This window comes from Quercus suber, unplaced genomic scaffold, assembly GCF_002906115.3.
Source record: "Quercus suber isolate HL8 unplaced genomic scaffold, Cork oak 2.0 scaffold_4, whole genome shotgun sequence".
Taxonomy (NCBI): Eukaryota; Viridiplantae; Streptophyta; class Magnoliopsida; order Fagales; family Fagaceae; genus Quercus; species Quercus suber.
In genome coordinates this window covers 3,217,058-3,243,539 of record NW_027069470.1, presented here as the reverse complement: position 1 = coordinate 3,243,539, position 26,482 = coordinate 3,217,058, and the positions used below count along the sequence as shown (strand labels likewise).

General features: G+C 34.2%; 3 protein-coding genes across 3 annotated transcripts; 2 read left to right on the top strand and 1 right to left on the bottom strand.

Moving 5' to 3' along the window:
- Nucleotides 1-3,585: 3,585 nt before the first annotated feature.
- On the top strand, nucleotides 3,586-6,641 carry LOC112032117 (pathogen-related protein). The gene is made up of 4 exons (XM_024064866.2): nucleotides 3,586-3,772; nucleotides 3,849-3,981; nucleotides 4,409-4,707; nucleotides 6,219-6,641. Exons 1-4 carry the CDS (start codon nucleotides 3,623-3,625, stop codon nucleotides 6,351-6,353), a joined length of 717 nt encoding a protein of 238 aa, XP_023920634.2. The 5' UTR covers nucleotides 3,586-3,622; the 3' UTR covers nucleotides 6,354-6,641.
- Nucleotides 6,642-14,827: 8,186 nt separating this feature from the next.
- On the bottom strand, nucleotides 14,828-15,895 carry LOC136066643 (tubby-like F-box protein 7). Its single transcript, XM_065771300.1, has 2 exons — nucleotides 15,699-15,895; nucleotides 14,828-15,613 (listed from the first exon to the last, which is right to left on the bottom strand). Exons 1-2 carry the CDS (start codon nucleotides 15,719-15,721, stop codon nucleotides 15,037-15,039), a joined length of 600 nt encoding a protein of 199 aa, XP_065627372.1. The 5' UTR covers nucleotides 15,722-15,895; the 3' UTR covers nucleotides 14,828-15,036.
- A 3,931-nt stretch (nucleotides 15,896-19,826) lies between these two features.
- On the top strand, nucleotides 19,827-23,103 carry LOC112032083 (tubby-like F-box protein 7; the record flags this gene model as incomplete). Its single annotated transcript, XM_065771381.1, has 2 exons — nucleotides 19,827-20,023; nucleotides 22,318-23,103. Coding segments are annotated over 2 exons (774 nt in total), but the record flags the coding sequence as incomplete, so codon positions are not given.
- Between the last annotated feature and the right edge of the window lie 3,379 nt (nucleotides 23,104-26,482).

Here is a 26,482-nt window from a genome sequence, read left to right as displayed (position 1 = left end):
AAAATAAAAAATAAAAAATAAAACTCCTAATTATTCATAATCGTAACTCGCACTCATAGTAGTTATCATCCGTTGCTCTCTCTCTCTCTGTCTCTCTCTCTCATCATTTCATATCTCTCTTATTTTATTATTCTCATATCAGTATTCTCAGTTCTTACTTTATCTACTATTAGATTCTTTTTGCTTTTTAATTTTGTTAGTATTAGGAAATTGTAAAATATTATGTATTTTTGTGTTATTTATTTATTTATGTTGATATATCAAAGTTCTTTTTTGATATAAGAAAGAAATCATACTCTAGTCTAATTTAAGTATATACATAATATACTTAAACCTCGGTCCTTACCCCCTCACATCTTACAAACACTTATACTTGTAAAATGACCATTATACAAAAGGTATGTGGTAATATTTTATATAATTTAAATTTTTTAATAAATATCCTAGAAAAATTTCCTATAGCTCCCACTATCCAATAGCTTAACTAAAACCAAAATTATCTTTATTTTAAAGAGTAAATCCTTAATACAACTTCAACGGTCTCTCTAAAATGCAAAAAAGAAAATGACCATGAGTAGTCAGTTTCTTAGTTTGAAGAGTTACTATTTATTAGCAAAAGAAAAGATAAAAAATTGGTGAAGTCAAAATAAAATATAAGTTAGAAAGATTTAAAAATTGAACGTAGGAAGATTAAAGTAAGAATAAATAAATAATGAAGAAATAATTATTTAAAGATGCTTGTTAGTGGGTGCTTTTAGGACATTTATTAATAGACTATTTTAAGAAATTTTTGATATCATTTTCTTAAGGAAATATAAGAAGTTATAAAAAAAAAAGTTGTTTTCTTATTTTCTTATAAAATATTTTTGAAAATATTCTACAAATTAATACACTTATGACGTTGATTAACTTTTTTAATATTTAAATAAAATGAAGGAAAAAAAATATAGACAGAGAGTTAGGTGGAAACTACTTTTGAAAGATAGGTGGAAACTACTTTTGAAAGAGTAAGCAAAATTAACTTTTAGGTGGAGTTTGGATAGCGTTTTCAACGCTTGCGTTGCGTGCTTGCGTCTGTTAGTGGGTCTCGTACATTGTTTACAGGATTCACAAACTTTTTTTTTAGCAAAATTTTCATTAAAATGGGTCTCACGGTACTATATTCACATATTTAAAAATGATTTTGCTATAATATTTTCAATAATAAACGGTATCCAAACAAACCCTTATGGTCTGTTTGGAAGTTTAGAGAGGGAGGAGAGTAGTGGGGAGGAGAGTAGAGGGGAATGGTTCCCCTCCACCTTGTTTGGATGTTTTTAAAAGTAGTAAGGGGGAAGAGAGTAATTAGAGCTTCTCCTTGTTTGGATGTTTTAAAAATTATGATAGAGAGGAGAGGAAATGATTAAAATAGACAAATTTACTCTTATTTGAAAATAGACTTGCAACATTGGTTTATGATTAATTTAAAAATGATAAATTAGGGAATTTCCTTGAACAATAATTTATCTACTCTACTTTCTCTGTAAATCTCTCCAATTTGGGAGAATTAAAAATGAGGGGTTAGAGGGAGTTGAAATTCCTCCAAACCCTCTCAAACTCCTCACACTTCTTCCTTAAAAAACTTTCAAATAATGTAATTGGATTACTTTTCCTCCTCTACTCTATTCTACTCTACTCTACTCTTTTTTTTTTTTTTTTTTTAAACATCCAAACAGGCCATTACATATGGAAATTGGATGGAAATAAACCTAAACAGCTGGAAATCATCTAATACATTCCACCGACACAAATTACTATAAGTATCATATTTGTAACAATCCCACCCTCATACCACAGTTACAAACAATATCTTCGTCAGAACCTTTGATTTAGCTCGGCGATCTTTTGGAAGTAAAAACAAACAGCGTTCTGCAGGTATCATCAGCTTTTTTATTTTTTATTTTTAAAATTATTATTATTATAATTAATTTGGACTTTGGAAAAAGCTGTTACTGGGTCTGATTAATATTTTTGAGCTATGTTCATGGTCTTTAACGGGCTTTGAGTGCTTGATTTAGGCGTGATCCTGATCATAATTTTTTTATTATCTAATTTATCTCCTCCTAGATCATTAGTTCCATATTTTTATTCCGAGATCATAAACAAACCAAACGTGACCATTACCAACGTGACCCTAATTTTCATAATAGACTATATCTTTAAAAATATTATAAAAGATTTTTTTTTTTTATTTAAGTAGGAATTTAAAAAAAAAAAGTTTCTTAAGCCGCGAGTTCAAGTCGCCAACTTGCCCTGTTTGGCAAAAACTGACGTTTTGCATTCCCTTCTCACCCTACTATATATACACCCTTATACCCATCATATTGAGAGAGCTTCCAGAGAGAATTTTGTGAGAGAAAACCCTAGAGAAATACAAGATTGATTCATCCCCAATCTTCATCTAAAGAGACTCTACAAATTCCTCTACTCTCTTCCTCTCCATTGTCATACCCTTGAGAGGTCATTTACCAAACTCTTGTCTCACCACACCCACGTCTGTGAGAAGGTCCATTTGGTGCTATGGGAAGCAATTTGGAAAGGAACCAATATACATTGGTTGATGCTATGGTCAAGTAGCGGAATCCGGGAAGCTAGAGAAGAAATAGGTTCGGCGCAACCTCGTTGGAGCAAGAAGCTTGGAGGGCTTAGATACTTGGGTAGATTAGGCTTGGAGGGTCTTCTGCTGTTCATGTATCCCAACTACATTCTTTAGTGGATTATTTGACCGCTTGGAGGGCGGCGGAGAGGTTTTACGCCGAGGACTTCGGTTTCCTCTTCGATAACACGTCGTGTGTTGTCCGTGTGTTTGCATCTTCTTTCCCTTTACCTTTGTCTTATATTTACTGCTGTGGATGTGTTTATATTTGGCTTAGATTGTTTATCAATTCTGTGTTTAGCTTACATTCATGTTCCGCACGTTAATCGTTTGATTTTAAGCTTGAATTGGTAATTTTGTAATTTGGGGTCTAAACGTTCAAGGGTGTTTCATACCCATATTGAACTTTCAAAATTTATGGTGGTACTCATAATCTATGTAAGACAGAGGAAAGCCTAAGCCACCCTCATCCTTTGGGGCACAAGCTTTATCCCAACTAAGCCAAGACATCTTAGTTACCAAAAAAAAAATATATACAATCATAATAAATACCTAATAATAATAACTATCATAATTATCATATTTTATATATAAATACAATCATAATAAGTACTAGTACATGTGTATAGGAAACCAATGTTAGTTACTTTGTGGACCATTCTATTGTGATTGTTGGGCAATTATTGAGTACTTCCGGAATACTATAAATGTGTATTCCCCCTTCTCGCATAACTGTGAATCCGAACTAATTAAATTTATAGTGATACCCATAATTTATGTGAGAGAGAGGAGTATGCATTTATGGTACTTTCAAAATATTAAATAATTTTGCGTGATTGTTGACCTGGTAATCTAGTTATTATTGAAGCCAATGGTGGGGCACGAAGAAACTCTTTGGTTATATATTAAACACTCTCCCAAGCAATTATGGTCCTTGATTGGCAAGTTCTATCGTCCTTTCAACTTATTCCTACATAGAAATTGAACATGGCTACAGAAGAAGCTACACTACTTAAAACCGTGGGAGATAAGTACAGGTCTTTCTTGTATGATGAAGCAGACGATATTGAATGGAGACATGGTGGGCCTCCAACATATGATGACGTTAACAAGCTCTTCGAAGATGGCAGGACTAAGGTGGAAATTAATTTAATCAAGATTTTTTCTTCTTCTTCTCTCTAGTTAATAGCTTATCTTGTTACTTGTATTGCAGGAATGGCCAAACGGGTCACTAGAAGAAATTGTGCAAAATGCTGTGAAGTCCTGGGAGATGGAGCTCTCACACAAGACTTGCTTGAAGGACTTCAAGACAATCAACCCTGAGAAATTCAAGCTCTTCGTCAATGGTAATAAAGATAAATTTCAAGTCATATTTAAAGCCCCCACTTACTTTTCTAATATTAGTTACTTTTATCTAATTCATAAATAAATATAACCAAAAAGAAAAAGGATTTGTAAATTAATTTCCATAGATCATGATCTACTATGTACATGTGATCTGAGAAAATCTAGAAACACAACTTTTATCATAATCTTGATGTGACTGATTATGAGCAGTAAAGAAAAAGTAATGAATTTATGTAATGAATTCATATAACAATCTATTTGGTTAGAGTTGTGGCATAAAAGTTGTGGTAGAGAAGAACGAAATGACCGTTTTGTTCAAGGCTGTGAAAAAAAATTAAAGACAGCATGACTTATTAATTATGCCATATCTTTCATGATGAGCTAATAATAATAATAATAATAGGTGGTGAATTTATGGTGACACAGGAAGAGAGGGGTTTTCAGGAGAAGAAACTCTAAGAATTGGGAGCTACAATGCGTTGTTGAAGAATTCACTGCCAAAGGAGTTTCAGTACTACAAAGCAGAGGAAGAGAGCTTTGAATCACCTCATTATGTATTTCAATCGGCTTTTCCTCGTGGGTTTGCATGGGAAGTACTTAGCGTTTATACTGGACCTCCCGAAATTGTTTTCAAGTTTAGGCACTGGGGTTTCTTCGAGGGACCCTTCAAAGGACATGCTCCTACTGGAGAGATCGTTCAATTTTATGGATTGGCTACTCTCAAGGTATATATTTCATATACTGGCCCACGAAAATAAATAAATCAGGCTCTCGTCTAAGATTTTTGACTGTTTCTCAGCAAAAAAAAATCTAAGATTTTTTATTCAACTGGTAATAATAAGAGCTCATACTTATAATTATATATATATATATATATATTGATTAGTGTTATAAGCAATACATTTTCATAACAATTGATTCAAAACAAAACTTAAGTTGTAAGTTGTTATAAATTTTTATTTGGACTCATCATTTATATCACTTTTTAATCTACCGATTAATCTATTCTTGTTATGAAATTGTTATATCCATAGCTTTATTCAATTATATTATATTATGCGATATTGGTTAATAGCATACATATTTTTGCAAGGCTTCCTAGTGCTATAGGGGAAAAAGAATATTAAAGACAAGGAATTGGTGGTAATCTAATGTTGTAAAATTAGTATGCAGTTCAAAAGTTCAACCTTATAAAAATAGTAATAAAAATAATAATAAAAATCTTTAAAAAAATAATAATAAAAATAAAAACAGTTATGATTGTTTCGTTAACCTATAGTATAAATCATCCATTTCTAGTTTACCAAAAAAAAAAAAATCACCCATTTCTTGTACTTTTCAACAACCTATCACATCAATAATTATAAAATTTTCTTATAAAAAAATATAATTATAATGTGGCAGAAAATTGTGTCCCTTTCTTTATTACTCCTTATGGTTGAATTTAAAGTCTCAAATGAATTTAAATATAGTCGCATACTTCAAAAGTCAAATTGATTGTATCTCTTTTTATTTCTTTTAACCCACCCAAATTCAGATTTAATTCTTGAAATTTAAAAAATGGGAAGAAATTTGGAAGAAATCAAAATCAAACTCACAACAAATTTTCTGAAAAGGAACCTACAACAGATTTTAACAATCAAAAGTATAATTTACTTTTTAAATAATAATTAAAAAAAAAAGTTTAGACTACATAGTTTTTCCGTGGTCGGTTAGCCACCATGTTTTTTTTTTTTTTTTCCTGCATGTGCTAACTGCTGTAGTTTGTTAGCTTAAAAATAAGCATCAATAACAATAAAAATTTCTCTACCAATTTACCAGCAAATAAGTAAAAAAAAAAAAAAAAATTAATTCAAATAATTAGTAAGTTTTGGTTAGCCAACTAATAAAGTCTTTTATTTTTTAATAAAAAAAATTGAGATTTGGGTTTCGCATACACCAAAAATCAATTTCTATCTTAAACTAATAATAAAGTACAATTATTATGAAGCGAACGTTATAGACTAAAATATTATTGATATGATATATTAAAAAAATGTTTTTTTTTGGGGGGAAAAGTATATACTTCTATAACTTCTTTTTTATAGAAAAAATAATTTGTAAACACTAAACATTATGCAGGACTTTTTAAATAAATTAGTTAAATAATAGAAGTAACTTCGTCGGCCTTGGAATTTGCAAGGCCTAAACTACTAAAATCATTTGCTGGTTAATTACTAAATGCATACCTGTATAGGTTGATGAATCTCTAAGGGTAGAAGAGGTGGAGGTGTACTATGACCCAGCAGAGCTATTTGGAGGCCTTCTAAAGGGACAACCTGCAGCCACTGAAAGCTCAACTGCTACCCATGAATGCCCATTTTCCAAATAAAATTAAATGTTCATGTTTTTTTCTTTTTTGGACTGAAAGCACAGCTGCTACCCATGGCTGCCTATTTTCCAAATAAACTTATATCTACATTTTACCTAAGTAATGTAATGCTCTATCTTGTCATTTCTCCTCTTTCATGCTTTTGTTGTACTAAGCATGCTTGTCTTTTGCTTAACAAAAAAAAAAAAAAGCATGCTTGTCTTTTGTATGTACATTTCCAAATAAAATTGTATGTACATTTTACCTAAGTAATTCTCTATGTTGTCTCTTTCATGCTTTTGTTGTACTGACAAGCTTATCTTTTGTAACCTATTGTTAGAGAGTTTCAATATATGGCATCCGCTCATGATAATAGCTCTTTTATTATCAAACCAAAACACTAGTCAGTTTTTGGTGTAAACGGAGATTGAACCTCAGATCTCTTATTCAACTATTAAAGATTTTACTAGTTAAACTAACTAAAACCCACTTATCTTTTGTAACTTTTTTTTTTTTTTTTTAGAAAGATCTTATGTAACCTTGTTATTCAATGGTTTGCATTTTATTTGTAATACATTGAGAGTTGGGGGTAAGGGGAATGAAAATATCATAAGGTACAGGTCAAACTACAAGACTCTTGACAATTTGGCATTTATTTATGACAATAAATTATATCTCAATACTTAAACAATATGTCATGTATGTTCTCTATTGTTTGAGGCCTACAATGATAAAATTTAATGAGATATTTTTTATATCTAAATATCAATTAAATAATAACTGTGAGGAGCATTTGAAAAAAGATACCAAAAGGGCCCGCACTGAAGTATTTGGGCTTTTGTATTAGGCCCACAACAATTTATTTGTAGAGATGGGTGCAGTGGACTGACTTGTGGGCTCCTAATCTAAGGGCTAAAGTTAACAAGAATATATCTTGATGAAAAGAGGCGTCACAATACAAAAATAAAAGAAGAGCAAGGTTTATAAATGTCTCATCGGTTAGCCAAGGGAGCAAGTCACACTCTTGGGGAGTACAAGTTTGAGTATTCTCTCTCCTTAAATCTCTTGATCCGCCATCTCGAGGGTGTCCTCCCCTTTTTATAATGGTTCCCTTTCTCATCATGGCCCTCCACATGTAGGGTGGTTGATCTCCTTTTGATACTTGTCCCATCCCCCATTTAGAGGGTGTGCTGCGTGAGCTATAAGCTGTCCTGGCATTATTCAGGTGTCATTCAGCTATTAATGCAACTGATCTGGTTGTTGCAATGCATTTAAAGCAGAGGTAATGGGAGCTTCCTTGAGAAGTTTCCTTCTCTCTGTTGAGGTACAAATTTTCGGGCCTTGATTTTATTAGCCCACTCACAAAATACCCACATGAGCCCACACATTATTCTAACTCCACATAAATATTCCCATATATATTACCCAAATATTCTTTATGTTATTGGGCCTTCACAAATACTCTATACACAAGCCCATAAATTGTCTTGGGCCTTCTCACAAATATTACCTATTATATCCCACATATTACCCAACTCAGAATTTTCACAAATAATACTCATTGTATTGCTACCAAAATTGGGCCATAAAATTGCACTATCTCCACAAAAAGCCCAACAATACCATTTATTAAGCCCGGTACGATCTAGCACCTCTAAATCTCGGTACGATCCGGCACCTCTAAAGCCCAGTACGATCCAGCATCTCTAAAGCCCGGTACGATCTGGCATCGCTAAAGCCCGGTACGATTTGGCACCCCTAAAGCCCGATACGATCCGGCATCTCTAAAGCCTGGTACGATCCAACATCGCTAAAGTCCGGTACAATCCGACACCCCTAAAGCCTGGTACGATCTGGCATCTCTAAAACCTGGTACAATCCGGCAACGCTAAAGTCCGATACGATCCGACACCTCTAAAATCCGGTACGATCCGGCATCACTAAAGCTCGGTATGATCCGGCACCTCTAAAAGTCCAGTACGATTCGGCATTGCTAAAGTACAGTACAATCCGGCACCTCTAAAGTCTAGTACGATCCGGCATCTCTAAAACCTGATACGATTCGGCATCTTTAAAGTCCGGTACGATCCGGAACCTCTAAAGTCTAATAAGATCCAGCATCTCTAAAAACCCGTTGCTACACAACAATATCTTTTACAAAAACTCAAACCATTTTTCCAAAGCCCAAAATGCTATTTTGGCAAAAATAATTACTTTATGCTCAAAAGCCCAAATGCTAATTTGGCACTTATTTTCCTAAGCCCAAAATGCTATTTTGGCAAAAACAATTATTTTACGCTCAAAGCCCAAATATTAATATTTGGCACTACTATTAAATTTACACTTATTCTATAAAGCCCAAACATTATTTTAGCAACTATCTCATAAAGCCCAAATGTTATTTTGACACACATTTGCAAAATCAAATGCTATTTTGACATTTGTTACTCATCTCTCAAAAATATTGCTTCCACAAAATTTATGGAAGTTATGTCTATTATTTCCATAATCAACTAAACTACAAAGCCCATGAATATTACCCATGGCAAAACCACTCATTTTGTAAGGTTAACCAAGCCTAAGCAAGCTTATCTACAAAGCCCAGCTGGGTTAGGCCAGCCCACGCACAAATCTTAGCAAATGGAGAACACGTGAACTGGTCAGCCAAATCTCAGCAGTAATTGAACAACTGGAGCTCCTTCCTAGCAGGTCTCAACTTGTCCAATCAGATCAGAAAAGGGACACGTGTCCACCAGGGGATGAATCCTTTCTCTACAAGCTAAAATCCCATCATCCCTCAAGTGACATAAAGCTAAAAGTAATGTGACAGAAAGCTGAAAAAGCTTCAGCCAGCAATCACTTCTTTCTCCTTCAACTCATTCAGTCAAAAACTCAAAGCTGCCATGCCAGACTAGTGAAGCTCCTGAAACAACAGAAAATCAGCTCATTTTCATACTAAGAATATGTATTCTCTGGTTCATGAACCAAGCACATGAACCCCAAATGGGAAAACTTAGGGAAATGTGGTTTAGAGGGCACCAAGGAGATCCCAGCAAAGTTACCAGCAAGGGCTCCAAGGTTAACACTTGGCTTAGGGTGGTCCAATCTGCCCTAGGGAACTTTGATTCTAGTTGCAGCATAACTAAGATCATTAGCCTCAAGCACGCTCTAATCCCATCAGCCAAAGCTAATCAGCATTCAATGCTAAGCCAGAAACCCAGCTGTTACTACCCAAAACAGCAACAACCTTCTAAAGTTGAGCTTATTACTCTTAGCTAAAAATCCTAAGATTGATTTCCTAAGGATTTTCTGAAGATTGGGAAAGATTTAGCAAAGATTATTTGCTAATCACCCCCTAAAAATCCAGATATAAATGGAACTCTTCATTAATGCTTCACCAACACACAACCAACTCACTACGCTACACACCAAGATTTTTCCTTAAGCTCTCTGCAAAAAGTCTTCTCTTAACTCTGAAAAATCACTGAGTTCTCAGTCTTAAGCTTGGGAATCAAGTTCCCCAGCTCTTAGCTCACAAACACTTCTCATAGCTCTAATCACAAGACACTTACTTACCCCAGCAGAAAGCTCCATCAGCTTTGCTATACACTCTCACTCATTACTCATACTACTCACAAATAATTATCTCTGCTCACTATATATACTATAGTCATAAGCATGCCATGGCACCATAATGATCTTGTTGCGCTAGCTGGGATCTCTCTCTCTCTCCCTTCATCTCACACTAAGTTTTATCCATTATTTGTTATTATGGAACCCATGATATTTACTTATTCATTTACTATTAATGGTTATGATGTAACTGTCACTATATAATTTTTCCCTCATATTGTTGTATTAGAAGACTCTTCTTTAGAACTAACAGATGATGACTTTGAAAACATAGACATTTCCCTTAACTTGTGAAGTAGCTAACAGTTGGAAGTTTATTCTGTTTGTATTACTTTACCGCTAGGCCGTTTTTTGCAGAAACACTTTACCACTGGGATGTCTTCTACAGAAACATTTTACTACTGGGCCATATCTTACAGTATGCTTTTTAATCTTATTGACGTGTCTGCTGTAAGGATTGTTTATGGGCTACTCTTATCAATTCCAATCTAAGCCCAAGGCATAAAATATAGTGGATTTCTTAGATCTTCACCGATAGCCTTTGGGTCGTGCATCAAGCCCATCGTTGAGTTTCGGTTTAGACCCCCCGACCTATTATAAAACTTATTTGTCAGAAGAAAAACTTTTTCGCCCTCGACACTCTCTTTTCTCGCACTAGAACCGATTGCCTTCCTCGGGTCATGCCTCCAAACCAAGGGTAGGGGCCCCTTACCTCGGGTTGCTTGAGGGCCTTGCCTACACCCCTTTTTCCAACTACCCCCTAGATTTTCTTTTGTAGGATTAGTCCATTGGGCCAACATGCTTCTCAAACATGGGCAAGGATGACTCTCCTTGACCCCCCACACTAACTATTTAATTTTTATTTAATACTTTCTTTATTTAAAAACTATTTTTCTTGCTTTTTAAAATGCCAAATTAGTAATTTAGTTTTTGTATAAAGGTTTTGTTAACATCTTTTTTTTTTAATTAATATTAGGTAATCCATTTAATCTTAAACAACTTAAACAAGTATTTTTAGTAAAAGTATGGGAAGGATATATAGATTTTTGGAGAAATTGTTTTTGGTCTTTTTATGTAATAAAGAATAGTTATATATTACACGTAATTTTTACATTTTTTAAAGAAAATGTAAAAGAGAACCAAACCGATGTAATTTCTCTAAATTATAATTAAAGGAAAAGGTTAAGGTATATTATAGGGGTATTAGGCCCAAGAGCTCATTATCTCTGTATATATTAGGCCTGGGGCCCAATCCAAGGACGAGGTGTCGTCCGAGGAGGAGTATACCTTGTCAAGGGAGTCCGTGTTAGTAAATGAAGAAGTTAGTTTTGGTCATAATGGCTTAAGAGGGTGGGCCGAGGATGAATGCCTCCTCAACTAACCAAAGTCGAGGTCCAAAGAGGTGGTCTGCCGTCTAGAGGAACATTCCAGGAAGTTCTATTGGTATGAATAAGCATTGCAGAAACATAGGACAGGAGAGAGTCATAAAATATCTAAGGAAAAAACTGCTACCACCGTATTCAATACTCTGCAACTAACTCTCTAGCCACATTAATGTGGAGGTAATACCTAAACAGTAGTTTTCAACCTTACAACTACTACATAACGACTTTAGGAAAGTGCTGATGGGACAAGTATCAACACCAACCATCTGACCTGCACGTGGAGGGTAAAGATAAAAGGAGAAGAGAGTATAAAAGAAGAATGAGGCAATGAGAGAGAGGGACCGAGAAATTAAGAGAAAAACACTGTAGCCCTGAAGAACTGACTTTGAAATCAAACTTGAAAGAAATATATAGAAGAACTGATCTCCTCAGACTGTGCCGAGAACAAATTTCTTTAGTGTAAACTTGTCTATCTTCATTCTCTTGTCATCTGAATCCACTTTAGTGGTTGTCTAATTCATTAAAACCCAGTTTTTCAATCTACTCTCTATAAATTCATTGTTTTTAGTTTTTTGGGCCTAAGTCCATCTACCTTTTGGGCTAGGGACTCAAATCTGGTCTTACATATATAATTTCTATTTATGTTTTTATATAATGTAAAATCAAACATTTCAATGAAATAAAGATGTATTTCATTATTTTTGGTTTTCTTTTTTATGCCTTTGTAAAATAAATGGCAATTCCAAATGTTAAAAAAGAGGAGAGGCAGCTGAGATAGAGAAAGGAAATAATCAATGGCAGCAAGAGAATAAAGGTGTCCATAACAAAAGTAAGGGGAGGGGGAGAAAAAGAAAAGAAAACGTAGATTTTGTAAGTGAGGAGAGGAGTGGGGGAGAAAAAGAAAAGGAAATGTAGATTTTGTTTTTTGTTTTTGTTTTTGGTCTTGACACTAAAATCATGTCTTAAGACACTATTTCATATCAACCTAAAATTGTAAAAGACAGGATTTTTATTAAAAATGCTCATTCTCCCTAATATTTTTAAAACAACACCAATTTTTTTAAGGATAAAATGAATTTTTCGTCCCTATATTTAGACCTTATTCCTATTTTGGTCTTTACTTTTTATTTTTACCACATTTAGTCCTTATTTTAAAAAATGTCATCTATTTCGGCCCCTACCATCAATTCTCTAACGAAAATATCTTACATGGCCAATAGAATGCACTGCTAGCACTCTGAACGCCTACATGACTATTAAAATAAGAGAAATGATATATCCACAATATTTTTACATTATTTTTTCAACAAATTCTAAGTGATAGATTGTTACTGGGTGTTATTATTCGAACAAAAAAGTAATTTTGGTTTTAGGTTTAAATTTGAACCAATAACAGTTAATCACCTATGATTTGTTGTGAAAATATTATAAAAATATGCTAGACATAGCACGACTCAACATATAATTTAAAAACTTATTTAGCATCCACATCAGCATATAATTAAAAAAAATCTCAATTTAACAAAATAAAAAACAGAATTAAAAATTAAAAATAACATGAATTAAGTTCTGAATTTATCTTGTACAATAACAAAAACACGAACCCAGTTCAATGTCATCAATAAACCAAGCACATACCCAAATGTTAACAAACTCAAAATACCCAAATATGAACAAAATACCAAACCGATTAACAACCACAATATTAATCAATATTAACATACACTCAAAATAAAATAAAATAAAAAATTGAAACACATGGCTGCCATGCGCGGGTACATCTCCCAAATTACCCAATTCTCAAGTGCCAAGCATTAATAGATGGATTGGCTTTTATTGGATGCCACATCCAGGTTTTTCAATAGATTTTTCAGAAGAATAAGTTCTTCCCAAAGAAAATTCATATGCTCTCTCTCTCTCTCTCTCTCTCTCTCTCTCTCTCTCACAGAAGCCGCTTTTTGTGAATGGAATTTTAGATTTTTGGGTTTGTTTTTTTGGTGGTTGGTTCGGGTTTATGGATTTGTGGTATTTTTTGTGGGTCTTTAATCTTTCTCTTTTCCTTAACTGATAGAGTGCTTGTGCTTGAGAATGGAACTTCATCTAGATCGAATCTCAAGCTCGGGCTCACTTCAACCATGGAGCTTTATGGACCAGTGAAGGCGGCCACCCACGCCGAAATCGAAGACTTCGACGCATCCACTCGAAGACTCGGCTTCTCAGGTTCAAAATCTCAGATCTTCGGTTACGGTTTTAGTTTTATATGGGTTCGGGTTCTCAGTTTCACATGGGTTTGTTTGTATTGGGAAGTTGAAGGATCGGTTGGTTTTGAAGGGATTTTGCTTTAATGGTCTTTGTTTGTTTTGAATTTTTCTAGTTCTGAAATTTATGGGTTTGTTTTATAGGTTTGAAATTTATGTTTGTGTTCTTGCTGGAGATCGGTTTGTGTTTGGTTTAAGTTGATTTTGTGTTGGTTTCTCGTAAAGATGAGAAAATTTGGGTTTGACTTGTGATTTTGTATATCTGGGTTTTATGATTTGAGAAAATCTGGGTTTTGTGGTTTGAGAAAATCGGAGAAGATCTGCTGCTGGACTTGTGATTGTGTTCTTGCTAGAGATCAGTTTGTGCTTGTGTTTTTGTGTTTGGTTAACAAGAAAGAGCAAAAAAACGCAAGAAAATCTAGGCATGTGTTCTTATATTTAAGATCTGAGTTTGTGTTCTTTAGTGTTCTGTTAAAGATGATCACAGATCTAAAACTGACGTTTTTTTTGGATTTTAATTTTATTTTATCATTTTTTTAAATTTGTTAAAATTGATAAATTAAAAAAAATTAATTGGTCGTTGATGATGTATTTTTAATATTATTTTAATGATCGTGTCAGAATTCTGAGTGCCTGAAACAGGAAAGAGACTACATGGAGTCCACTGTGATGGACAAGATGCATGCAACAGAAACCGGGAATACCGTCTCCTGAAATAGACGATGTTTTTCAAAATAAGGACTAAATGTGATAAAAATAAAAAATAAGGATTAAAATGAAAATCGAGTCAATTGAGGGATAAAAAAATGTATTTTCGCTATTTTTTTAATGACAAGATTTAGATATAATATTTAAGTATTATTCTTTAAATTTTCTTCTTAAAATTCAGTTATATAACTTTTTTCTTCTATTAATTCAGTTATATAACTTTTTTCTCATATTATAGAAGGTGTATTTATAACCATATAGCTAAACTTTAAAAAAAAACTTAATTAGTAATACTTAAATATTATACTTAAATTTTACCATTTTTTAAAACACTACTTAAATTTTACCCTTTCTTTCAAAATCGTCGCTAGGCCCTATGACTTATTTGTTGTCAATTACAATAGAGAGAGAGAGTACAGTGCAGTAGTACACATCTCATTTCGAAGATAAAATCTTTAAATCCTCATACTAACAATTCTCTTTATAACATACACAAAGTTGCACAGACAGATGCAAAACAATGTAAATTATTAAAAATAGATAAATAAATAAAAAACCAACGCTTGCTGGCACTAAGATGGTCTACTACCAATATATATATTACACAAAAGTCATGTCATACTCATACAATAGCAACATGTACATAATAACCATCGCCACAAATATCCAGGACCAGGACACCACTTTCTTGCATATACAGAATAAGAGCAGAATATAATATTACTCACATGCCAGTTTTGTTCCAAAGCTGGTGAGGCAAATTGCAAATGCCTGGAAAGCTGACAAGGGCTGCCTATAATCCATGGTGAAGGTATCATCCCCTACCTTCCCAAACTGAAGGAGAACTGTTTCCTCATCTCCTTTTCCTCCTGGCTGACTTTGATCCGCTATTGCAACCAGTTGAAAATTCTTCACTGATGCTACTGTCACCCGACCATGGAAATTCAAGCACCAGCACTGCAAATGCTCATGCCACCTAGGAGCTTTATTCCTCAAAACTGTATATTCAGACATAGAATACTCTGGTTTCTTCGTATTGATGTTGTCCAGAGACTTGCTGTTGGAAGCTTCTCCAGGCAACGGGCACTTGAACGAGCAAACCATCCTCCTTGGACCTCTAGATTTCAGAAGGTTGAACTTGTAAGAGACCTGCCCAACCTCAAAGTTGCCAGCAGGAACTTGAGGGCTAATTTGCTTACTTGCAAAACGGCGGCTGCTTCTGCTACTTGAGAGTTTTGCACCACTGTGTGGTGGCTGGCTGTCATAGATTGTAAAATTTGTCCCGAGAAAGTCCGAGCTGCAACACATTTCAGATTAAAATGAGAATGTAAACAGAAAATAGAGGCTACCACTTATTTGCTAAAGTAAATTATTTATTTAACTTAAAAGCAGAAAGTAGTTTCATTCCAGTCTAACATCTAGTGAAGCACTTGATGGGAATCATAACTGGCAGCCCCCTTTGTAGATTTATATGAGGCAAGGGAAAGTTAGGTCTAGTGCTCAAGCATTAATTTGCAATGGAGAGCTCTCTTGAGACCTTGCTTGGTAGTAAGTCTAATCTTTTTAATACCAAACAACCATCAAACATATTCAAGATCCAATCTTTTGATAGCATAAAATGTTTTAAGATGTAAAATGATTTTAATTGAAAATATTTTCAAATGTTTGGTGTGACCTAAAATGGGGAAAAAAAAACCTCATATCAGAATCCACCAACCACCACCAAATTGACACAAGAAAACCCACCCATGAGCACCTACTAGACCAGCACAAGAAACCCACCCACCCATAAGAGAGGCACAATTTGAACCAACCACCCAGGAAATCGGTGCAATTCAACCTAGCCACCCACCAAATTGGCATCACTGAGCTTGCCACCGATCACAAAGCCCTATTGCCATTGATCTTGAGTGTTGTTCTATTCACTATTTTAATACAAATAGCCAGCCATCAAACATATTCAAGATCACTTCAAGAACCCCATCAAGAAATCTTTCCTTTTTTTTTCCTTTTTTTTTGGTTGCTAACATCAAGAAATCTAATTTAGTGTTAAATGCTTAAAGACTTGACATCTAAATTGGTATCAGAGCCTATTCAAGTTTCTAGCTTCTAGCCTGTATCAACACTCCTACAAAAATGGCCATTCTTAGTTGCCAACAAATACCATTGGCACAAATACGATTGGGGAAGCATACAGATAGGTTTACATATCAAAACACTTTGTCAACCTCTTGAGCTTTAACTCTCTTATGAATAGTCATACAAGGGATTTCCAACGTGTTAAATAAAAACTAGCCTCATTACATGTGCTTTGCGCGTGCGATGAGGTTTTTTTTTTTTTTTAGTGTCATAATTTTTCATTCATTCCAATTTGAGATTTAGATGTTTTCTCATTAATATTATGTATTTAGATCTACTAATACAACCAGGAGTGTCATGACTCTTAGTGGTCCTATTTTGTAGCAAAAAAAAAAAAAAAAAACCTGTTTTTATTTTATATATATAATTTTTATTTTGAAAATCTAATTTATAAGTGAATAAAGCAATTTAAAATATTTTTAGCTGAAACTTGAGGGCAAGTTTCCTTTATAGAGGGGAGTATGATGTAGTCACCTTCTACCTAGGGCAACCCCCGTTTAGCCAAAACAACCAGCCACCATTTTTGACCTCTTGGGCAGGCAGCCAGCCCTTATTTTGACTTCTCAGATTTGCCATATTTTCTCATTAATTTCAACTTTGACTTATGTTGTGATAGCTGCCTAAATGTAACTATTAGCTAGTTTATTTCCTAGTAGTAAAAGATTATAAATAGGCTTGTTATGTAAGAGTAGAATCAGTGTTTTTTTTTTATTTTTTATAATGTAACTTTAATTAGTTTCAGACCAAGACAGAAACTCTGTTTCTCCAGTTTCTCTATAATTCCAGCTTTAATTCTTAATTCTAAGGCAATTCTAGTTCAAGTTCTCAGTTATTTGATCTTGATTTCCATCACAAAGGGACCCACTATACTCTTTACTCTTTATATGGAGGTACTTAGTGTTGTGCTTGTGGGTACCATAGAGGGTGGGTTGATGATGGGTTTAGAGTCAATAGAGGTCCATAGAAGAGATGATTATCTCACCGCCCTAAAGCACATAAGAATAAGATAAATATTTGGCAAGTTCTCAGCAGATGCATTGCAAAATAAAATCATGTTACCTCAAATAACATGTGTGATACTATATCTTCTATAGGACCTCTGTTGACTCTGAACCCATCATTAATTCCGGTGAGCTACTTCCAATGGGGGTGGAGGATAGTGCTATGTTTTGGTTGAGGTGGGGGAGGTGGACGATGATGAGTTTTTGGCTGATTTGTTATGTTGGAAGGTGGGGTCTTTCTCTATAGTCTACTTGTGAATGCCTTTACGCTCCTTAGTTTAATTTATTGCAGCTTGGAATGTTGTGATAAAAATACTAGAGATACGGTTGGCCTAGTGGAAGTTGTATTTATTAAGAGTGGTTGACTTACATCACTCAAAAGTACTTTGTCTAGCTTACCTTTGTTTTTTTCTGGTCTCTTTTCACTATTCCATTCGATGTTTATAACAAGATTGAGAGGGCTTAGCTTACTTTCATGTGGGGCGGAGAAAATGGCAAGGGCAAGTTTCATTTAGTGAGTTGGGGTAAGGTGTGAATATAGAGTATGGGAGATGGGGGTTAGGAAAATCACCACTTTTAATCAAGTGTTGTTGGATAAGTGGTTATGGGAAAAGATCAATTCTGGAGGGGAGTTATTAAGTCAGAATATGGGGGAAAATTGGGGAGGCTAGCCTATGGCTATAGTGAGAAGACCTGATGGATTTAGCTTATGGAAAGGAATTTGGGCTGGTTGGGATAAGTTTTTGAACAATTTTTTACATAACGTTTGGTGTGGGGATCACTCACTAAAGGAAGTTTGTGTCACTAAGATTCTTTAGGATTTTTAGGATTGGAACTAGGAGTGAATGAATTGAGGGAGCTGCTTTATTCTTGGAATATTTCAAAGGCAATGAGTATTTGCTTATTCTAGACCCTGTATGGGAAGGGTGGTTCAGTGTACCATCTTTTTATGAGTGTTTGAGATAGGTATCTGCATCATGGTGTCATTGAAGTGTGTGTGGGCTAGTAAGGTGCCACATAAGGTGGCTTTCTTTGTGTGGCCAGCCCTTTGAATTCTATTCTAAGTTTCTAACCTTGGATAATCTTATTATAGGAAGGGGGTGGTTGATAATAGATGTATAATGTGCAAGTATAGCTGCGAAATAGTAGATCATTTGCTACTTATTGTCCTATAGCTTAGGAGTAGTGGTCTTTTGCATTTATAGTGATGCAGGGAGCACCAAATACATTTAAGATTTTGTTTCTAAATTTGAAATTATTTTTGAATTTGAATTTTGAATTTTGACATTAGTTTTTAATGTCGAGGTTTTAAGGGATCTGATTAGGCATTTTCATATTAGTATAATCCCTAACAAGGGGGGTGGAGTACTAAAGTTTGTGGGAGGACTCATGAATGTGGCCTTTGGAGAAGCATTCATGAAGGGTGGGAGAGCTTCTCTAAGCATGTCTTTTGTAGTAGGTGAAGGCACTCGTATCCACTTTTGGCATGATAGGTGGATTGGTGATAATACCTTAAAAATCTCTATCTTGAGCTCTATGTGTGTTCAGCTGCTAAGGATGCATGTATCTTTGATGTTTTGTGGATTCCGAAAAGCTGTTAAGAGTGTAGGATTTATGGTTTTATAGAGCTTTTGAAGACTAGGAGCTAGCTGCATCTTATTCTCTCTTAAGTTTATCCAAACTCGTATTCCTCGGGTGATAAGACAGAGACACTTTGTTGGCGGCTCAAAGGAGATGGTAAGTTTGACAACCAGTCTTATTACAATGTGATTCGGGGTACTCCAAATTCTTTGTTTCCTTGGAAGGGTGTTTTAAAACCAATGGTTCCTAAGCGAGTGGCTTTCTTTTTGTGGACAACTGCTCATGATTGGATTCTCACTTGGATAATCTCATGCTTAGGGGCCGCCCTTTGGCAAATCGGTGTTGTATGTGTTGTTGTGATGGGGGGTTGGTGGACCACCTTCTTCTTAATTGTCTTGTTACACATACCTTATGGACTTTTATGCTTCAGGATTTTGGTTACATTGGGTTATGCCAGGTTCGGTGGCGGGATTGTTATCTTGTTGGCATCAGTAGCTTGGGAAGCATAATTCGAACGTTTGGAATTTGATTCCAGGGTGCTTAACGTGGATTGTTTGCTTGAAACGAAATTGTCACTCCTTTGAGGACATTGAGAAAACGTTGGATGAGTTAAAGGTTTTATACTAGCATAGTCTTTTTGAGTGGTCTCGTTATTGTGGTTTTACTGATTATTCTTCTCTCTTTGAGTTTATGTTTTCTCTTTGGTGTCCAAAGCTATGGTTTTGATATGACCAGTTGTTTTTCTTTGTCAATTCTTTTACCTATACTGCTCCACCTTGATTGGTCCTTCACAACTTGCAAGTTGCAAATTTTGAAGTTGTCATTCATTTGATCATTTCTTTTTTCTTCTTCTCAGCATTTACAGATAAGGGAAAGTTTCTCTTGGCAGCACGGAGGTATAGGCATGGTGCTCACACTGGGTTTATTGTATCACTTGATGCTGATGACCTATCTCAAGGAAGTAACGCTTATGTTGGAAAATTAAGGTAAGATATTCTTTTTACTTATTTCAAAAAAAGGGTAAGAAATTTTTTTTTAAAGAGTTAAGGTGATACCTTTTCTATGTTGGTGTGTGTGTGTGTGTGTTATTGACTGCAGCTATCATTATCTGTAGGCTAAGTTTTAGATTTTCAGTTTCAGTTTTTTAAAGAGTCTCTTAGTTTCTCAGTAGATAAATTTTGGGATATTAAGATATTCTACAAGTGTGCATCTTCTGGTTAAGCTTATTCTGCTTGAGAGGCCATTTGCGGATTTTTTTTAGAATTTAAATCCAAAACATGCTAGGTTGTCTTTTGCAATACACAACCAACATTGGGTTCAACGTTTTCTACTTTGCTTGTTTTTCCAGAGCTCAAACTGCTAATCTTATGCAGCTAAACTTGAGATTAGCAACAACTGTGGAACTCATTCTATTATTATTCAAATGGATCGCCTGGTTTGCAGATTAGTCCCTTTTGTGCTATTATAATATATAACTTGTGTTTTCTATCTGCTGGGTTAGTTTTGTTGGGTGAATTTTTTAAATTGGTGACCGGATGTGTAATTTGTGTAGTACAAAAATGAAGAGTGTTGGTGCTCTCACTGGACATCCTATTTTGATGTATTTCCAACTTCCTCAATGTTAATGTTTGGCCAATGAGCTCTATCTCAAATGCCACCCGCTCCCCTTGTAAGATCAAGGAGGAGAGTGAGGTTCTGGTTCATGATCTACTAGATGTGTGTAATGTACCTATAAAATAAATAATAAAAAAGTTATGTTTGGCAAACTCCCCATTGCCTCCAAGAAAGAAGGGGAATGATGAACATAAAATTGTGGGTTGGAGGTTGTAATGTGGCAGAATCTTGGTTTATCTATACTATTATTTTAGGGGCTTTTCCTGTTTGGATTCCTCATTTTTTTGGTTCGAAAATGCCCCTACATCCTTATGTTTAAGTAGAGACAAAACTAAAGGACAATCTAGTTAAAATACAACTTTAACTCTCACTAAAACATGACCTAAAAATAGAGACACTCTTCTGTTGATTTTTAAATTGCTTTATTCACTTATAAATTAGATTTTCAAAATAAAAATTATATATATAAAATAAAAACAGGTTTTTTTTTTTTTTTTTTGCTACAAAATAGGACCACTAAGAGTCATGACACTCCTGGTTGTATTAGTAGATCTAAATACATAATATTAATGAGAAAACATCTAAATCTCAAATTGGAATGAATGAAAAATTATGACACTAAAAAAAAAAAAAAACCTCATCGCACGCGCAAAGCACATGTAATGAGGCTAGTTTTTATTTAACACGTTGGAAATCCCTTGTATGACTATTCATAAGAGAGTTAAAGCTCAAGAGGTTGACAAAGTGTTTTGATATGTAAACCTATCTGTATGCTTCCCCAATCGTATTTGTGCCAATGGTATTTGTTGGCAACTAAGAATGGCCATTTTTGTAGGAGTGTTGATACAGGCTAGAAGCTAGAAACTTGAATAGGCTCTGATACCAATTTAGATGTCAAGTCTTTAAGCATTTAACACTAAATTAGATTTCTTGATGTTAGCAACCAAAAAAAAAGGAAAAAAAAAGGAAAGATTTCTTGATGGGGTTCTTGAAGTGATCTTGAATATGTTTGATGGCTGGCTATTTGTATTAAAATAGTGAATAGAACAACACTCAAGATCAATGGCAATAGGGCTTTGTGATCGGTGGCAAGCTCAGTGATGCCAATTTGGTGGGTGGCTAGGTTGAATTGCACCGATTTCCTGGGTGGTTGGTTCAAATTGTGCCTCTCTTATGGGTGGGTGGGTTTCTTGTGCTGGTCTAGTAGGTGCTCATGGGTGGGTTTTCTTGTGTCAATTTGGTGGTGGTTGGTGGGTTCTGATATAAGGTTTTTTTTTCCCCATTTTAGGTCACACCAAACATTTGAAAATATTTTCAATTAAAATCATTTTACATCTTAAAACATTTTATGCTATCAAAAGATTGGATCTTGAATATGTTTGATGGTTGTTTGGTATTAAAAAGATTAGACTTACTACCAAGCAAGGTCTCAAGAGAGCTCTCCATTGCAAATTAATGCTTGAGCACTAGACCTAACTTTCCCTTGCCTCATATAAATCTACAAAGGGGGCTGCCAGTTATGATTCCCATCAAGTGCTTCACTAGATGTTAGACTGGAATGAAACTACTTTCTGCTTTTAAGTTAAATAAATAATTTACTTTAGCAAATAAGTGGTAGCCTCTATTTTCTGTTTACATTCTCATTTTAATCTGAAATGTGTTGCAGCTCGGACTTTCTCGGGACAAATTTTACAATCTATGACAGCCAGCCACCACACAGTGGTGCAAAACTCTCAAGTAGCAGAAGCAGCCGCCGTTTTGCAAGTAAGCAAATTAGCCCTCAAGTTCCTGCTGGCAACTTTGAGGTTGGGCAGGTCTCTTACAAGTTCAACCTTCTGAAATCTAGAGGTCCAAGGAGGATGGTTTGCTCGTTCAAGTGCCCGTTGCCTGGAGAAGCTTCCAACAGCAAGTCTCTGGACAACATCAATACGAAGAAACCAGAGTATTCTATGTCTGAATATACAGTTTTGAGGAATAAAGCTCCTAGGTGGCATGAGCATTTGCAGTGCTGGTGCTTGAATTTCCATGGTCGGGTGACAGTAGCATCAGTGAAGAATTTTCAACTGGTTGCAATAGCGGATCAAAGTCAGCCAGGAGGAAAAGGAGATGAGGAAACAGTTCTCCTTCAGTTTGGGAAGGTAGGGGATGATACCTTCACCATGGATTATAGGCAGCCCTTGTCAGCTTTCCAGGCATTTGCAATTTGCCTCACCAGCTTTGGAACAAAACTGGCATGTGAGTAATATTATATTCTGCTCTTATTCTGTATATGCAAGAAAGTGGTGTCCTGGTCCTGGATATTTGTGGCGATGGTTATTATGTACATGTTGCTATTGTATGAGTATGACATGACTTTTGTGTAATATATATATTGGTAGTAGACCATCTTAGTGCCAGCAAGCGTTGGTTTTTTATTTATTTATCTATTTTTAATAATTTACATTGTTTTGCATCTGTCTGTGCAACTTTGTGTATGTTATAAAGAGAATTGTTAGTATGAGGATTTAAAGATTTTATCTTCGAAATGAGATGTGTACTACTGCACTGTACTCTCTCTCTCTATTGTAATTGACAACAAATAAGTCATAGGGCCTAGCGACGATTTTGAAAGAAAGGGTAAAATTTAAGTAGTGTTTTAAAAAATGGTAAAATTTAAGTATAATATTTAAGTATTACTAATTAAGTTTTTTTTTAAAGTTTAGCTATATGGTTATAAATACACCTTCTATAATATGAGAAAAAAGTTATATAACTGAATTAATAGAAGAAAAAAGTTATATAACTGAATTTTAAGAAGAAAATTTAAAGAATAATACTTAAATATTATATCTAAATCTTGTCATTAAAAAAATAGCGAAAATACATTTTTTTATCCCTCAATTGACTCGATTTTCATTTTAATCCTTATTTTTTATTTTTATCACATTTAGTCCTTATTTTGAAAAACATCGTCTATTTCAGGAGACGGTATTCCCGGTTTCTGTTGCATGCATCTTGTCCATCACAGTGGACTCCATGTAGTCTCTTTCCTGTTTCAGGCACTCAGAATTCTGACACGATCATTAAAATAATATTAAAAATACATCATCAACGACCAATTAATTTTTTTTAATTTATCAATTTTAACAAATTTAAAAAAATGATAAAACAAAATTAAAATCCAAAAAAAACGTCAGTTTTAGATCTGTGATCATCTTTAACAGAACACTAAAGAACACAAACTCAGATCTTAAATATAAGAACACATGCCTAGATTTTCTTGCGTTTTTTTGCTCTTTCTTGTTAACCAAACACAAAAACACAAGCACAAACTGATCTCTAGCAAGAACACAATCACAAGTCCAGCAGCAGATCTTCTCCGATTTTCTCAAACCACAAAACCCAGATTTTCTCAAATCATAAAACCCAGATATACAAAATCACAAGTCAAACCCAAATTTTCTCATCTTTACGAGAAACCAACACAAAATCAACTTAAACCAAACACAAACCGATCTCCAGCAAGAACACAAACATAAATTTCAAACCTATAAAACAAACCCATAAATTTCAGAACTAGAAAAATTCAAAACAAACAAAGACCATTAAAGCAAAATCCCTTCAAAACCAACCGATCCTTCAACTTCCCAATACAAACAAACCCATGTGAAACTGAGAACCCGAACCCATATAAAACTAAAACCGTAACCGAAGATCTGAGATTTTGAACCTGAGAAGCCGAGTCTTCGAGTGGATGCGTCGAAGTCTTCGATTTCGGCGTGGGTGGCCGCCTTCACTGGTCCATAAAGCTCCATGGTTGAAGTGAGCCCGAGCTTGAGATTCGATCTAGATGAAGTTCCATTCTCAAGCACAAGCACTCTATCAGTTAAGGAAAAGAGAAAGATTAAAGACCCACAAAAAATACCACAAATCCATAAACCCGAACCAACCACCAAAAAAACAAACCCAAAAATCTAAAATTCCATTCACAAAAAGCGGCTTCTGTGAGAGAGAGAGAGAGAGAGAGAGAGAGAGAGAGAGAGCATATGAATTTTCTTTGGGAAGAACTTATTCTTCTGAAAAATCTATTGAAAAACCTGGATGTGGCATCCAATAAAAGCCAATCCATCTATTAATGCTTGGCACTTGAGAATTGGGTAATTTGGGAGATGTACCCGCGCATGGCAGCCATGTGTTTCAATTTTTTATTTTATTTTATTTTGAGTGTATGTTAATATTGATTAATATTGTGGTTGTTAATCGGTTTGGTATTTTGTTCATATTTGGGTATTTTGAGTTTGTTAACATTTGGGTATGTGCTTGGTTTATTGATGACATTGAACTGGGTTCGTGTTTTTGTTATTGTACAAGATAAATTCAGAACTTAATTCATGTTATTTTTAATTTTTAATTCTGTTTTTTATTTTGTTAAATTGAGATTTTTTTTAATTATATGCTGATGTGGATGCTAAATAAGTTTTTAAATTATATGTTGAGTCGTGCTATGTCTAGCATATTTTTATAATATTTTCACAACAAATCATAGGTGATTAACTGTTATTGGTTCAAATTTAAACCTAAAACCAAAATTACTTTTTTGTTCGAATAATAACACCCAGTAACAATCTATCACTTAGAATTTGTTGAAAAAATAATGTAAAAATATTGTGGATATATCATTTCTCTTATTTTAATAGTCATGTAGGCGTTCAGAGTGCTAGCAGTGCATTCTATTGGCCATGTAAGATATTTTCGTTAGAGAATTGATGGTAGGGGCCGAAATAGATGACATTTTTTAAAATAAGGACTAAATGTGGTAAAAATAAAAAGTAAAGACCAAAATAGGAATAAGGTCTAAATATAGGGACGAAAAATTCATTTTATCCTTAAAAAAATTGGTGTTGTTTTAAAAATATTAGGGAGAATGAGCATTTTTAATAAAAATCCTGTCTTTTACAATTTTAGGTTGATATGAAATAGTGTCTTAAGACATGATTTTAGTGTCAAGACCAAAAACAAAAACAAAAAACAAAATCTACATTTCCTTTTCTTTTTCTCCCCCACTCCTCTCCTCACTTACAAAATCTACGTTTTCTTTTCTTTTTCTCCCCCTCCCCTTACTTTTGTTATGGACACCTTTATTCTCTTGCTGCCATTGATTATTTCCTTTCTCTATCTCAGCTGCCTCTCCTCTTTTTTAACATTTGGAATTGCCATTTATTTNATTTTTTTTTTTTTTTTTTTTAATATTTATGTAAGCTGGAATATATTGTTATATTGACGCAACAAATTTCACAATTATTGACCGGAACTATAGCTACAATGCCTAAAGTTTTTTTTTCCCAGTAATTGGTTTGTGTTTTTTTTTTTTTTTTAAAATATTTATGTAAGCTGGTATATATATTGTTATACTGACACAACAAAGCGCATGCACTGTAACACTGTAGTTACAACAGTGCTTTTGGTTTAGTTACTGGCACAATAGCTATAGTGCCTAAAGTTTATTTTTTATTTTTTATTTTTTAAGTAATCGGTTTATGTTTTTTTTTTCTTTTAAATATTTATGTAAGCTAGTATATATATTGTTATACTGCCACAACAAATTTCACAATTATTGACCTGCACTATAGCTACAGTACCTAAAGTTTTTTTTTTTTTTTTTTCAATAATCGGTTTGTGTTTTTTTTTCTTTTAAATATTTATGTAAAATGGTATATATATTGTTATACTGACACAACAAATTTCACAATATTTTCACAATTATTGACGTGTCAAATTTTTACAAGTCGAAATAAAATAATAAAATATAAGGCTGTGACTAACCACAATTAAAAATAAATGTTTAAGAAAAT

Excerpts from the sequence above, each read along its gene's own strand:
- LOC112032117 (XM_024064866.2), top strand. The coding sequence starts at position 3,623 with ATGGCTACAGAAGAAGCTACACTACTTAAAACCGTGGGAGATAAGTAC. Across the intron at positions 3,982-4,408 it reads ATTCAAGCTCTTCGTCAATG|GAAGAGAGGGGTTTTCAGGA; the intron begins GTAATAAAGATA and ends ATGGTGACACAG. Across the intron at positions 4,708-6,218 it reads ATGGATTGGCTACTCTCAAG|GTTGATGAATCTCTAAGGGT; the intron begins GTATATATTTCA and ends ATACCTGTATAG.
- LOC136066643 (XM_065771300.1), bottom strand. The coding sequence starts at position 15,721 with ATGAAACTACTTTCTGCTTTTAA. Across the intron at positions 15,614-15,698 it reads AAACTACTTTCTGCTTTTAA|CTCGGACTTTCTCGGGACAA; the intron begins GTTAAATAAATA and ends AATGTGTTGCAG.